Raw genomic sequence first — 16,295 nt, forward strand, 5'->3', positions numbered from 1 at the left:
AGAGCTAAATAAACTATTTACTGATACATCTAATACTCACGCTGTGCACTTCTAGACATAAGAACGTCTAGTCTGAGACAATTCTAGTACTTTAGATTTCTATTAATTTATTGTGATTTGTCAGTCTACGGCCAACGAATGAAACATATCAAGACAAATACAATATGCTTATGTTAACGACTTGCTTATAATAGTGCACTTGCACAAATTAATGTGTGTCTCGCATTACCTAAAGTCACAAATTACTCTAAATTATCTAAAATAAATTAAATTATCTCACAAACTTTCATGTTATATTATTCAGAAATTCGTGGACATTTTGGTATATTTTGGTTTGCAAGACATCATGTAACATAACCTTTTAGGCTAATACATAGATCCATATGGTAATTTTTAATTTTGATACGGTAAAGAAGGGTATGCTAAAATAGAAAAACATAATGCACAATTAATCTGTTGCAAGCTACATTCCGTATGGCCTTTCGTCTCATTCTTTCAGTTGTGGTGCCAGGCTCTCGCTGTGGCAATAGAGGGAGCTCATAGACTGCGCACGCACTGACTAGCGCCTTTACGCGCGCTCAAGATTGCTGTGTGCTTTCCAGCTTCTCTTGCTCTAGGTGAGACGTGTGCTGCACTGTGTGTTTTGGCAGAGTAGTCGTAATCATTGTTGTGCGCAAATTTTTCCCCAAGCGCTTAGAAAATAATACATGCTACAATTCTGTAGCAGCGCGGCAGAGGTAAATAAAAGAATAAACGCACCAAATAAAATAAAAAATAAATCTTCATTTGGGTGCACAAAATCACATGTGGCTGGCGTTTTCTTTCTTATTTTGTGAGATTTCATTTGAAGCCGAATCACTTGTCTTAACTTATTCATCAAAACAATTGCATTTGACATATTAAGTGCGTTTTAAAGCAGGCGACTGAGATTTAAGGCAGCAGCAATAATGTTTTCTTATTTGTTCACTCTTTCGTTCCTTCTCTCTTCTATGCCACAAAACAAAATTGTATCATAGTTACAGAAATATTGTTCCACTTCAGCAATTTGTAATTAATTCATATAACATCCGTAACATATAGCCTAATGTCCGTAACCGTTTTGCCATTGTAATTGATTTGATGTCAGTTTAGTCCGCGTTCACCTCCACCTCTGCTTACGATTTTCCCCCCACATGCACTGAAAATTTCAAATATGCATTTCAATTCCCACCTCCAAAGGCTGCTACATTACATCTCAAAACTTAATGAACAATTCACCCGCAGTGTTAAATAAAACGCATGTATATGATAAAAAAACACATTATCAGTATTATTTAATTGTTGATAAATTGATTAATCTTTATGGAATGATCGAATACTGTTTCACCTATAACTCAATAATAATGATATTTGTAAAGGAGGTTGATACCAGTGCGCGCGTTGAGCTTTCGCGCAAAGATCACGCCCTCCAAACTCCAGAGCGTATATAAGTGCTCTCAGAAAAGTATTTGACAGATGTGAAGCTCACACGCTGTGGGTCTAAGTGTCATTTCTAAAGGAATCTCGTGTGGTGTTTCAGCCTTTAAACTCAAATCCATTTTACGGCCACGTACACAGCCACGACAGGCCGCCTCTCACCTGTCCCGAGAACTTTGAGCCAGCGCGGCTTTCTCCGGTACTGCGAACAAGCTGGATTCCCGGAGCTCTTCACCATGTCTGGCGGGTTTTAGATACTCCATGGAGCAAGCAAACCTTTACGAGGTCGCCCCACGGCCACTGATGACCAGCCTTGTACAGAGTCAGCAAAACGCTTATACCTACAAAGACACCGCTGGAGACCTGAGCGAGATCTGCGAGAACGAGAACTCCATCGACATCAGCGCCTACATCGACCCTTCTGCCTTCAACGACGAGTTCCTGGCTGACTTATTCCACAACAGCTCCAAGCAAGAAAAACTCAAGCTGGCGAGCGGAGACTACGAGTACCCCCACGGCGCCAATGGCACACCGGGACCCCCGCAGATGTACGGCTGCCTGAACGGCTACATGGATTCCTCCAAACTAGAACCCATCTACGAGAGCCAGGCACGAATGAGACCCGTGGCCATCAAACAAGAGCCCCGGGAGGAAGATGAGCTCGGCCACTCGATGCCACCCACATACCACCACTCTCAACACCACGCGCCGCATCTGTCGTACCTTCAGCACCAGATCGCGCACTGCGCCCAAACCACCATGCACCTCCAGCCGGGACATCCCACGCCTCCCCCGACGCCCGTACCCAGCCCTCATCACCAACACAGCCACCTGCCCTCCATGAAGATGGGCGATCGAGGGAAAAACAAGAAACATATCGACAAGAACAGCTCCGAGTATCGGCTGAGGAGGGAGCGCAACAACATAGCCGTGCGCAAGAGCCGAGACAAGGCGAAAATACGCAATGTGGAGACGCAACAAAAAGTGATCGAACTGTCGGCGGATAACGATAGACTGCGCAAGAGGGTAGAGCACCTCACGCGAGAACTGGACACGTTACGGGGCATCTTTAGGCAGCTTCCCGACGGCTCGTTTGTCAAAGCCATGGGCAACTGCGCCTAACAAAGCGAGCTGGACTTTTGAAGTAACTTTTGCGTGATTTTTACGTCTGCTGGATAAACGCTGACACATTTTGAAAGTGTTTCTATAGGAGCCAGGCAGCTGCGGTATATACATGTGCCTTTTGTACAAAAACAAACGATAAGCTCATCTCTTCACACATTTGGACTAAAAGCTTGTTGTAGGTGTAGTCCTGTTAAGAATGTGTGTTAGCTACGCGAAACATATCAGTGCAGCTAATGGGCATGATTTCATCCTGTCAATCTACTTACCAGCTTTCGTACCCCCCTGCCCCCATTGGGTTACATACGAATCTCAACTACACTTAAAGCGACAAAAAACTTTCTTGCCGTAGCAGACTGTTTTCTCACCACACCTGTTGCTGCATAACATTCGCTGTATGATATCGTTGATTGAAACTTTTTGTAGGGGGTGGGGTGGGGTTGTTTCGTGGACGGCATTAGACAAGTGCCAAAGCATAAGACTGGAATTGGTTTTTACTGTGGTAGGCTATTTGTCATTCATAACTCAGACTGCATGCACTATGTCGTCCAAACTCGAACTGATGAAGCGCATTACATTGTGAACATTTTGCCATGATTTGGGTACTGATCTGTAAAACGCCTGTCAGTATACGCTTTTAGAGTAAACGCTTTGTATTTATGCATTATGATTGATAAAAATGTGAAAGGGTGCATATCTCTATGCAATGTCTGTTGCTGTCACGAGAATAATTCCGGTGGACGATCACCGTGTGCTTTCTCACTGGTTTTGCAGTGAAGTCTGTCATGCTCTATAAGCGTGTGTATTTCATGTGATTGTTTTTATTGTATTTTATTAGGAATATTTTTTTTCTTTTCTTTTTTTTTTTTTGTACAACACTCGAGCAGAGACCGCTTTCAGTGCCTTTTGAGTTTTCCTGTCTTCATCGTCATCACTGACTGAACCTTTGGACAGAAATATACAGCAAGGAAAAGGAAGCACTTTTTTACAAACGGCATATTGGAGATGTTATACGAATGTGTCTCAGTTTTAAAATGAACATTATATATATATATAAATATATATGCCAAATTATGAATTAAAGCATTGTCTTACTTATGTCTTGTCTGCTGCCTTCTCATTTCGAGCAGTATTGCATCTGTTTCTATGTGTGTGTGTATATATTTAATGAATATTTCACAGTCTGTCGCCTTCGTGTCTAGAATCATTCCCTCACTGTCGTGTGGTTTCTTGAGTTTGAGTTGACGCTTGTAATTCGTTCGACACCGATAGGTGGCGCTCAAAAGTCGTTTGAGACCAATTTGCACATAAATATTTGTGGAGCCACTCTCTTTGAAAGATCGTGCGAGTAAAACTGAAAACCAGAACTAACTGGAATAAGACTAGTACAAATAAATATGTTTAGGTTACATGATAACTTTTACATTATAACGTGAATACAGGAAGGCGTTTCCAGTAGGATCCATTCAGCTTCAGGGTCTTCAAGTAACAAGGTTAAAATTCACTTAACCGTAATTCACAGTACTAAATATCTACAGTGAGCTGTAGAACTTTCAGTAGAGTTCATATTGAACACATTGTCAGTAAAAGATTAGGGCTTGTCTAAGTCACTGATAAGGTCTAGTGAGTAGCACTGTCTTTGATGAACGGCTCTGCCCTCAGCTCTGAGTTGATCAGTTTATTCTTAAATGAGACAGTGTGGAGTGCTACTGTAGCTTCATTTCTCTTGAGTACACTTTCCAGGACAGGTAGATGGGGAGAGAGAGAGAGAAAGACGGACAAAAATCGTCCCTCTGACCTGTGGAGACGTGTTTCACTCCATTGTTGTCAAATGACATGGTTTTACATGATCAGCTCTGGAATGATTGAATCAATAAATCAGCCCCTTTCCAAAGCTCTGCTGCAGAGAGAATGATGGCACATAAGGAATCGACCCCAGCCAGATGTCAGGCCAAGTCTTCAGCCTCTTGTACTTGCTGCCAACTCTTTTTCCTCATTCAGCTTCACCTGCGAACGATCTGCTTTGTCTCAGACTGCTTCTGTCATAATTCAGAGCGCAGTTCCTGTAAACTTCCAGTACACCAAACTGTCTTCAACAACAAATCAAAACCATTTAAATCTGCCTAATAATATTCATTTTGAATTGGATAAAACTTTGAATACTGTGGTAATATTTACGAGATTCATCAAACTTTATGGGAGCAGTACGACCATACTGGAATCTGAGCAACAACTTAATAGTAGATTTCTTGTGTTCACATATAATGTTAATTATCTAAGTTTATAAATGCTTAGGATAAAAATAAGCAGACTCATGAGAGACTAATGTAACTTCCATAATAAAAAAGTAAATATAATATTTGGGTTTTATTTTGCCTCAAGGCTGGTTAAGACTACGGATGATAACTATAATGATAACTAAAGTTTTAATAATAATTCTAATTATTTAACTAATTATTTAATAATATAACAGCACAGAGGTGCAATATCCTTGGAATCACTTTTTGTTTGTTTTTTCCAACTGATGAATTATAAAAACATTGTGAGCCAGTCAGCATCCATACAATTTCAAAGAGTTGAAGCATTTAAAGTGGCACACTACATGACAGTGCTTATAATAAACAAAGCATTCTTATCCACTTGTGTGGATGCTAATACATTTTTTATCGTTATAGCCCTCTTTCTTGGTGTGAATGGGTTGCTAGTCTATTATAGTCTAAATTTATACTCTAACCAGTCACATCAAAAGCCATATATTGTATATTTAATGTATGAAATTTCATTATTGGATAAAAAACTAGAACATATGGTGCTACAGAAGCCAGGTCAGGGAATGTGTGGGAGTAAGAGTAGATGGCCTCTGTCCTCCCTGAATGGAGCACATTAAAGCACCATGCTAAAACCTGGATGTTTCCTTTGCCATTTTATTTCCTGTAGTCTTCTCTTTGTCCAACATTTAAGATGTTTAAGAAAAGCCAAACCTAACTTGATGTGCGCTTAATGTGTATCTTTGTGCAGCTGTTTCATGTTTGCTTTGTCTTGATGTCACAAGTTCTTTTGCTTTGTTAATCACAGAAAATACATAAAGAAAAAAGACTGTAATATCTGTAAAAATTCTGCACAATTACTCTAAACGGAGCCGATTTATTATTCGGTTGTCATTGTTTTCTCATGTGGATCAATGCTAATTTTAGAGCTAATTTGCCAAAAGCTAGTCTTCAGCCAACCACTTTACTTATTCAGTATCTTATCGTTTGCTGAGCAAGTATGTGAAAACAAACAATACGATAAACCCAATACAAATGAATATGTGTAAGTATGCATGCAAGTCTGTGTGTTTAACCACATTATTTGATAGTACACTCTTTCTTATTTGTCGTCTGACAAAAGTTTAACCAGACCTTTAAGTGAATTTTCAGAAGCCAGAAACTTCTCCCAGTCTCTACCCGCTAGAGTCTATCCTTCAAGTGAGACGTAATACTTTCTCACATTTGAGTTTGAGTTTCAAGTATAGTACAAATACTTTCAGTATCAATATGCTTTAAAACTCCCTGTCCAGTGCTTTCACTAACTGCCAGCAGGCCCAGACATTTCACTTTGGGCCTTATAATGAATATACCCCACAAAAACTGAGCCCAGTGCAATAGGCGGAAGTATATGACGGTTTGTTTACTGAGGGACAGTCTTAGAAGTCTGGAACCTGGACTTGACAGTTGCCAAGACAACCAAGAAGAGGTTAAACCGCAGAGAAAAATCACACAGGATCTAGCCACTCCCACCTCTCTGTCTTTCTTTCTGTGAAGTGAATAAATGCTCTTGCTATTTGTTGTAAGAATTGTCATGATTAAGATTGATTGTAGAAAAACAGGGATCGATGCATTCTTAAGTTAATTAAGTAATATTTTTCGACAAGCTCTCATTTGCTGTTTTGTTTTACGTCTCATTTATGCCTAGCTTGTCTTCTTGCCCTTTTCAGGAGCTCTCTATTCAACCCATACCTCACTGCAATTTGAGGCGGTTACCTATGTCACTCTCTCTCTCTATGTCACTTTTTTAATTCCAGTACTTTAGATGACCTCAGACTGCTAGATATAGTGTGAGCTGACCACCTTGGTGGTTTTGAAGTGCCAATTTCTATATTATTATATAAAATTTGCGTTGAGTGGTTCTTGGTCTCCACATCGTGCATTAAAATCATTTAATGCACAGCTAGCCATGCATTATCCCTTACTTATATTACAGGGCTGTTGAAAGCTGTAATCTGATTGGTTGATGAATGTTTTAAGGTGTGCAATTATTTTCAGGGAAATGCATGGCTGAAGTAGTTCCAGGCAGGTCTTGACCACATTAACATGTCCATATCACTTATCAAACGTCCTTACAGCCTACAACTGCAAAAGAACAAAACCCCACAAAGACAGCGACCGAGCAAATAAATATAGTCAAGAACAAAATAAAAACGACAAATTAATTCCATGTTTTCAGGTTTTATTATGTACAGAAAGTGTGCTGTAATTCTCCAACTCTCTCTCCGTTACACACACTCTCTCTCTCTCTCTCTCTCTCTCTCTCTCTCTCTCATTATTAAATATTACTTATTTACCACCTCGGGTGTGCATTATTTTCTAATAATTTAACGGCCCATTGTCAATTATTCCTTGCATATTATATTATATTATATTATATTATATTATATTATATTATATTATATTATATTATATTATATTAATTATATTATATTATATTATATTATATTATATTATATTATATTATATTATATTATATTATATTATATTATATTAATGCATGGTGGAAACTGGTTTCAGCTTCACTTTTGTGGTTGGTGCATGTACATCAACTTCTCTGCACCATTGGGTACAACAGCTTTGTCACAATGATTGTTTGACTTACAATACAGGGGATAATTTGGCATGCAGAGGGCCGGGGGACTCGTGGGACCATGAATCCCTTACTAGCTGTAGAGATCTCCATCAAGGAATAATTATCTTTATACTGCTAGTCCTTGCTCAATCATTACATCAATTTAGCAGGTCACATGATCACAAAGACTTCTAATTGTAAAACAAACTCATTTTTGGAAAGGAGGGGACTTGTGACCAAGGATGGTGACCCATACTCAGAATTTTTGGTCTGCATTTCACCCATTCAAGTTCACACACAGTAGTGAGTAGGGAAATACACTCACACGAACACACACCTGAAGCAATAGGAAGCCAATGCTGTGGTGCCCAAGGAGCAGTTGAGGTTGGGTGCCTTGCTCAAGGGTCTCACCTCAGCCGTGGTATTGAGGATGGAAGAGGGCTCACCCCACCTACAATCCCTTCTGGACCTGAGACTCAAACCTTTGACCTTTGGGTTACAAGCCCGATTCTCTAACTATAAGGCCACGACTGTCCCCCATTTTTTGTGTTTATTTTAGATATGTTTTTATGAATAATATTTATGAATAATATTTCATCAGCCTGAATTATGTATTATAAATGCTCTCAAATGACTCCAATAACCAACATAATAATGGTTTGGATTTAAACAAAACACTGAATTGGCCAGAAAAATAATGATTCATTTTTTGATAAGTGGACTGGAAAATATTGTTGCCTGTGGTAATTTATTACTAGGGTAATGTATTAAAGTACTTTTTTCTTTATATTAGACATTTTCAGCTTAACACTTGATTAAATGAAAGAGAGTTTGATATATTTTTTTTTAGTATTCAAATTGTATATATAGCTGTTTATATTTATGTGTGTGTATGTGTGTTTGTTGTTTAATTCCAGGACATTGATCTAATCTGATCTAATCTCGTGTAAGGAAATATTTGCATTATGCATGGTTAAATCACAGTTAAAGTGTCCTTTTGAGAATCGTTGGCAAAAAAAAAAAAGCAAATTGTAAAATAAAAATGTAGAAAATAATCTTCTTCACTTCAAAACAATGCTTTTTTTTTTTTTTTAGCTTAGATTTATTGTCTTGTTTCCAGCCAAAATATATATAAAAAATTAAATCAAGAAAGATTTCAAAATTATTGTCTTGTTCTCAGAAAAAAACAAGCAAAATAATCTGTCAACTGGATTTGGTGGACAACCCAGACTTTGAGAAGGGTGTTGGAGAATTTCAACTGCAGTGCATTACTGCAGCATATTATTTAAATCAAGACTTTTAAATTATTACCCCTTCATTCTCTCTGTTCCTCTCTCAGTACCTCTCTGTCTTGGCCTGTCTCACTGCTTCAGTTTCTCTATTACTTTCTCTCATATCACAAAATGAAAATAAGTTGTTTATTTTCCACCTGTGCACTTGGTCTGTTATATTTTGTCTGCCACTGCCCTTTCTTTTCCATTCTTATGGTGTCTCCACTGCGGTAGGCCGTCACACACCCCCTAAACACACAGACTTGTTAGGACAGTGTTATTTTCACAGACAAATATGTAGCTCTCTCAGTCTGGCTCTAGCATTGGCCACAACCACGGGTGAAATAGGGAGGGATCTTTGGAGCTGGATTCAGATTAGATTGGCCTCTGAAGCCTCAAATGCTGGTGATGTGATTATCAAAAAGCAGAACAAACATCACATTCTTTTCCTTTGAAGCTCTTCAAATGCAATTTAGATTGTTGGGCAAAAACAGTATAAAAATGTTAAGCATATTTTCAAGTTAAAGTGTTAGCTCGCCTAAAAATAAACATTAGCCCATATATTGCTCACCTTGAAGTCATCCTAGGAGTAAATTGACTTTCTTCTTTCATCCGAATCCAGTCGGAGTTATTTTAAAAACTGTCTTTGATCTTTCAAGCTGTTTGATGTTACTCAGCCGGTGTTGCACTGTATCGGTCCATAAGAAGTTTAATAAAAAGCGCGTCCATTAAAACAAGTGTCTCACACGGCTCTGGGGGGTGAACAAAGGCCTTCTGTAGTGAAACGATGCGTTTTTGTAAGAAAAATATCCATATTCAAAACATAATAGTTTTAATCTAGCTTGCACTCACAGTTGTAAAACAGAAGTAGTTCCGGATGGATGACGTATGAGGTTGGCGCTGCGCAGGTGAGTCTCGTGAAAACCAATGTTTGTTAACAGGAGCAAAGGAAGCAAAGTCGCCTCACTTTAGCAAAGAAAAACCAGTCTCCTCTTTGCTTATATCGAAATCATCCAACTTTCTTCTTTACAAATCCTCGTTTTGTACTTCTAATTAGTAACCATTGTTTTGATCTCTCCCCTGAGTTTCATGTGCAAAGCTGACTTCATATGTCATGCTCCAGGAACTGCTTCAGTTTTACAACTGTGAGCGCAAGCTAAATAAAAGTGATTATTACATTTTGAATATGGATATTTTTCTTATAAATGCATCGATTCGCTACAGGAGGCCTTTGTTCACTCCCCAGAGCCTCGTGAGACAATTTTTTTAATGGATGCACTTTTTATTAATAAAATATAATAACTCCAACTGGATTCATCTGAAAGAACTAAGTTATATGCACCTAGCATGACTTCAGGATGAGTAATTTATGGCTGAATTTTCATTTTTGGGTGAACTAACCCTTTAGGGCACAGATTTGTCTTTTATCCATTTATCAGTCAATATTGTATATAAACAACTGTTCAAAGGTTTGGGCTTGATAAGATTATTTAAATGTTTTTGAAAGAAGATCCTTATTCTATGAATTTTTAATGACACCTATGATTGAATAACCCTGTTAAATGTCCTCTTTAGTCAAGTCAATGCTATTTATATAGTGCTTAATTTAAAAGATTGCTTTAAAGCAGCTTTACTCTAACACCTTGAGATCTTTAGCAGATCTCACAATGAGATTTTATCTTTCTTGCATTTGATTATAGCTTATGATGTCTAAAAGCATTTAAATTTCCTTTTTTTCATAGAATTTTTAATGCAATCAATTTTTTGGTTATTTGCCATATCAACAAAATAATCATTGGTTTATCAATTTCTGTCAGAATTCAATTTCAGTATCTAAGTTTACCAGCATCCTATTAAGAATAGTCAATTATGTTGGATAGTAGATTAAATCTAGTTGCACTTATCTCAGTGTGTATGTCAAAGATACATATTGGACATTGCCGGTGTTAAAATGCTTGACCCAACGGGCAAATGTGCTGAGTGCCACAATATAATGCAGAGTGATTTCTGTTCGGTTTTGTAACTATGCTTTTTGTTCCTTTCACGGTGAAGTACGGTGTGCAGGCCTGATAGCATCTCTTGTGGTTTTCAGTGGACGACTTTTTAAACGCATTCTCTTGGCTGTGACATGTACCTTGGTTGTATGGAACTGCTTTCATGTCCTCCCCTGTTGTTCTGGACCAATAAAAAGATATGCACTGGAGCTCTCATGGTGCTGCTGGTGTGTGTGTGTGTGTGTGTGGGTGGGTGTTTTACTGGCTTGGTTAATAGATTGAAACATTTTATCTGATTCATATAAAAATGAACACAACATTTGTCTCTTGTCTAAGAATCATATTCAGTATTTTCAATATTTTAGTTGCAGAATAGGTTTGGTCTGATGAGTTTCAAAGACTGTACACAAATGAATAAGGATAGTATTAATATTGTCAATTGCTGAAACCACACAAGCATTTTGTGTGTGTGTGTGTTCAGTGGCAGGAGCCAAAAGATGAAAGACTGTTGAGGTCACATACTTGTTTGGATATAAGGGTAGTTTCTAATGGCTGATTGCTCTCTCTGATAGGTAAAGTTCTCTCATATATAGTGGCGTTTCTGATGCCAAAATGCCGTTAGAGATTAGTGAGTCGGTGCTGCCAGTTCTCCCTTTGATATGTGTGAATAACAAAAACATTTGAGATTTTCAAAATAACTTATTATTACTGAACTCAAAGTGTTGTCAAGTGTTGGAAGGACATATGATATGAATCCACGTTCCTCCCAGGATTTGAGTGGTTCCACAGTGTTACTCGTACATGAATTATAGATCTTTTCACAGCCTTCACAGTTGCACTAAACTGACATGTGGTTTGGATTCCCCTCTCTTTTTCTGTCTCTCGCTCTCGGTCTATGTGTTATCTGCATGTGTTTTTGTGTGAGTGCACCTGGGGGGTCTATAAGATTGAGGATGATGGCTGAGGAGTTCCACATGTCTTTTCTGAGTGAAATGATCTGATGAGATTTTTGCGGTCATTGTGGATTCTGCTGTTTTGGACTGAAAACAGAGCTGTCCCTCAGGGCAGCCCATTATAATCAGATACAAATTAGAATTTCATCTGAATGAGGTCAATCGAGTGACTTCAGTTCACTTGCAAAAGAGATTTAGTAGCTTTATGTGACAATGGAGATTTACTAACTTATAGTGACAGATATCTTTATTTTCCCCCCACATTTTGGTTGTGAAAATGGTTCTGTCTTCTGCCTTCTCTGCCAAGGTTCACAGATATGTGGCCTGACGGGGTTCATTTTTGGGTCAATGACGTGTCCAAAATGGGAAGGAAATGAAAATCATAAAAAAAAAAAAAAAAAATGTAGTTCAAAACACGCGTTGGTTTAATATGGTGTTGCACCATTTTCAAGAAAATTATCAGTTTAATGAAATTAAATAAGAAAAACATTGTGTACCTAAAGTAAAAACTAGTTAAAAAACTTGGGGTTGGTAATATTTTTGAAAATTGTTTTTCGAAAGAAGTGCTCAGCAAGATTGAAAATACAGTAAATATTGTGATATTATTGCAACTTGAAAATAACTTTTCTATTTTTAGATTTTGAAATGTAGGCTTTATTTATATCTGTGATGGAAACACTGAATTTTCAGTGTCACATGATTCTTCAGAAATCATACTAATATGCTGACTGATGTAATAAGAAACATTTATTTTTACCATCAATGTTGAAAACCATGTTGCTGCTTAATATTTACATGGTAACTATGGTTCACTTGTTTTCTGGATTATGCGATTAATCAAAGGTTCAAAAGAACAGTATTCATTTGAAAAAATATATATTTTAATTGTCTAGTTTTAATTATTTACTGACACTGTCTGCACTTTTGATCTTTTTAAAGCATCCTTGCTGAATGAAAAAAAAAAAAAAAATTCGGGGAGCCACACCAAATGACATTTTACAACCTTGAACTAACCTTGTCATAAAAAGTTTTTTTTTTTTTTTTTTTTTTTTTTTTTTTGTGGAGATACAGTCATGAGGAGGACAGTTCAGCAGGAACTGAAATTAAAAACACACTTGTCATATAAAAATATATTACTGTCTGTGTTAATTGTATGTTTAATCTAATTAATTCATAGACAGGACAAAAAATTGCATCACGCATAAGCTTTTTTTTTATTTCGCAGTAACTTTTATGACCATCAGTGGTCACAAGTACTTCAGGTAATTTCCAGTGCTTTTTATCTCACAGAACAGTTTCATATGAACATGCTTTCTTGAGATATCAGTTCACTATAAAATTATAAAACCAGATCAGACACGAAACCCACATTATAGTGAAGCTTTTATTGCATCCATAGTGATCTCTGAGAAGCACTCGCTGTATTTCAGAGTGGGTCTTTGATATGAAGCCATTTCTCAAAAGTGGCTATTTGTATACAGGGTCAAACATAGACGTGTGTTTGGGAGAATTTGGATGATGGCTTGGGAACTTATCACTAAAAGATAAGTTGTTGATTTTGATGTGAAAGCACGCAGTTCCATGGTGCCGACGTAGCTGTTTCCAACTGTTGAAGATTGTTGGGGAAAGCTTGGATTTCGTGGATGTGAGAGTACTAAGACTTGTTTCAAGTGAATATTTCAAAGCCATGTAGCTCTTTAAGCCTCAGCTTTTGTTTTTGTGTCTGGCAGGCACAGAGCATTTCTTTCTCTGTGGGTAAGCCTCCTCACTTTCAGAAATCAAACTGTACCGTAGCCCACCACCCATCCTATACATCCAGATGGTCCCCTCTCCAGCACGCAGAGGTGTCAGAACCCCCTCACATATAATCGCTTTTAACGAACCTATCCAGCCCTGCTCCTGACCACAATCTGCCCATGGTTGCACGTAGCTTTGTACACTTAGCCTCTGAGATTTCAGGGGTTTTGGACTATGGACTAATAATCTGAGTAGGATCCTGACTGAAGCACGTGGGTTGTGGATGTTTAGAGTACTCTGCTCCCTGTGCTCTGTACACAGTTAGGGGGCAGCAGGATGACTGCTCATGCTTCCCTCAGCATGGATGGAGAGCAGAGGGGGAGAGAGAGTGAACGAGGCAAAGCCATGCTCAATTAGAGCAGGGGAATGCTGAGTGCTCTTAAGGACTGCATCCCAGAGCTCTTACATGGTTCACTCTCATTTATGAGCAAAAGGCAGAGCAAGGTGGTCAGGGATTTTCTGCCTTTGCTCTGATATCTGGAGTTTGGAGTCGTGGGTACTTTATAATACTTAACCATGGATGTTTCCAGTTCACCTTTGTAACCTCTGGGTCTTCACAGAGGCAATACAGTGTTTAATGATTTTGTTGTTGTTTTTGTCAATTGGAAACACACACACACTAGCACCCACCCTCCCACACACAGTTGTTTGGCATAAAAAATAAAGGACTAACAAGAAGAGATCATCAAGATAAATCACATCAGCAGTCTTGCTTTAAAAAAGGCTGTGTATGTATCTGAGTGGAACATACCAGATGTTAAAATACTTTTGCTTTTTGATACAATCAGATTTCTAGAACCACCCAGGTGGGCTGTATGATTAATACCTTGAGTATGCTCTTTTGTTGGGCAAATGTCTTGAAGTCGCCATTGAAAGACCATTTAAAAACAAAATAAAAAAAGAACAATAAATATTATATGTTTAATTAATACATATATATTTATGTAAGTACATTTGGATTAATATATATATATATATATATATATATATATATATATATATATATATATATATATATATATATATATATATATATATATATATATATATAATTTCACATGATGATTATTATTCCTATTAAATAATATCAAGCATTATTTAAAATTATCTATATTTAATAGAAATAATACTAATGTCAGTATTATTAATGTATTATTATATTAATATATAAATACATTATTTTACTTGAAATTTACATTATTTTTACATTATTAACATATTATATTTTAGCATTTCCATTCTTTTGTTTAATTAATCTGACTGTGTAATAAAACTGTTGTGATGAACTGCTGACTAAAGTTGATTCTGGCCTTTGCTTTGTCCTTCTTATCAGTATGCACCATGGTAAACTGCCAACAACAAAGGATCTGAGGATTTCTCTTACTGGTTTATTGGTTGTTGTTGGGTTCCTGTCCAGTTTATAGTGTTTCTGGAAACCACACTGGAATAGATGTTTACAAAACTTACAAAGGTACTTGACTTGACCAAACTTTAAAGTGGCCATATGATGCTTTTTAAAAGATCATTATTTTGTGTGTTTGGTGTAACAGAATATGTTGACATGCTATAATGTTCCTACTTTATATTATTGTAGGTTCTCTATGCCCCACCTCTCTCAAATATGATGTTTTATACAAAGTCCCTCCTTCAGACAAGCGCAGTCTGCTCTGATTGGCCAATTGACCCAAGCATTGTGATTGGCAGAACACCGCAAGCTTTTGTCGGAAGTGTAATGCCCCTTTTCATAATCACAAGCTTCATCTTTCAAAATAAATGACTGATTAATAATGTCCTTAGTTTTACCATCAGTCCAAACCCAAAATGGGAACAGAGTCACATGACAGACACAGTGATGAAGCTTGTATGTGTTTGCAATACACAAGCCACGGACCGTTAAAACAGATGACTCCACTGTGTGACCCTCTCTCTGTCTCTCTCTCTCTCTCTCTTTTTCTCACACACACACACGATGCACAAAACTCTGCATTTGAACAGTCAATAGCAAATACTTAAACTAATAACAAAACATACTTACATCTGATTCAGAAGCGGCAGATTGTGGTAGCAACGTCAGAATGACCTCCTCTCCTAGGGTCACTACAACGGTCGTCCATAAAATGCGTTGCTGTTCTGTGGTAAGTAATCTTAAAGATTCCTAAATGCATCTACTTTCAGAAAGGCCAAATAAAGTGCTTTTGCTTTCCTCTAGACACACAGCATCTCTCTGAATTGGCTGCTGAACTTTGATAAAGAATATCTCTTTGGATTTGAGACTTCAGTCTTTGCAACTTTACAGATCTTCTTTATGCACCAAGAGCTTGTAACACTCTAAAGAGAAAGGAAATATAGAAATCGCAATATAAGACATTATATGTTTTTTTATTATTATTGTAGCCAGTTTTAAACCAATTTTAGGTTTTGTCACAACAGGAGCTGTATAGTTCATAAAGCTGCATGTTAGTAGGCAGATAGACATTTGCAATAGATATCAATAAAAGACTGGTAGATATAATGTTATCTGACCATGTCTGCCAACTATCGATAACTGTTGCCTAGTGTTATTATTCTTATATTGTTAAATTATAAACACATTAAATTGTTGTATGCTCTGCCATGGAGCACAGAGCCAGACGACTTGGGGCTAAACTCAGTGCAGGCCCATTTAGGTCAATGTATGCATGCAGTCTTTCTTTTCTTTAGGATGGAGACCCTCGTTGCCATGAGATGAGATGAAGATGAGGCCTTGGCTAAGATCTGATATGAACAGAGCCTTGGGTAAACACTAAACACAGTTCTTCATGTTAATCTCCTCATTTGTGAAA

General features: G+C 37.5%; 1 protein-coding gene across 1 annotated transcript; it reads left to right on the top strand.

Moving 5' to 3' along the window:
* Positions 1–1,483: 1,483 nt before the first annotated feature.
* On the top strand, positions 1,484–3,675 carry LOC128016841 (CCAAT/enhancer-binding protein alpha-like). The gene has a single exon (XM_052601670.1). The coding sequence runs from the start codon at positions 1,717–1,719 to the stop codon at positions 2,575–2,577; it is 861 nt and encodes a 286-aa protein (XP_052457630.1). The 5' UTR covers positions 1,484–1,716; the 3' UTR covers positions 2,578–3,675.
* The last annotated feature ends 12,620 nt before the right edge of the window (positions 3,676–16,295 follow it).

The sequence above is a fragment of the Carassius gibelio genome, chromosome A7 (assembly GCF_023724105.1).
Source record: "Carassius gibelio isolate Cgi1373 ecotype wild population from Czech Republic chromosome A7, carGib1.2-hapl.c, whole genome shotgun sequence".
In the NCBI taxonomy this organism is placed as follows: Eukaryota; Metazoa; Chordata; class Actinopteri; order Cypriniformes; family Cyprinidae; genus Carassius; species Carassius gibelio.

Bases quoted from the DNA above. Each gene is read 5' to 3' on its own strand.
- LOC128016841 (XM_052601670.1), top strand. From the start codon at position 1,717: ATGGAGCAAGCAAACCTTTACGAGGTCGCCCCACGGCCACTGATGACC.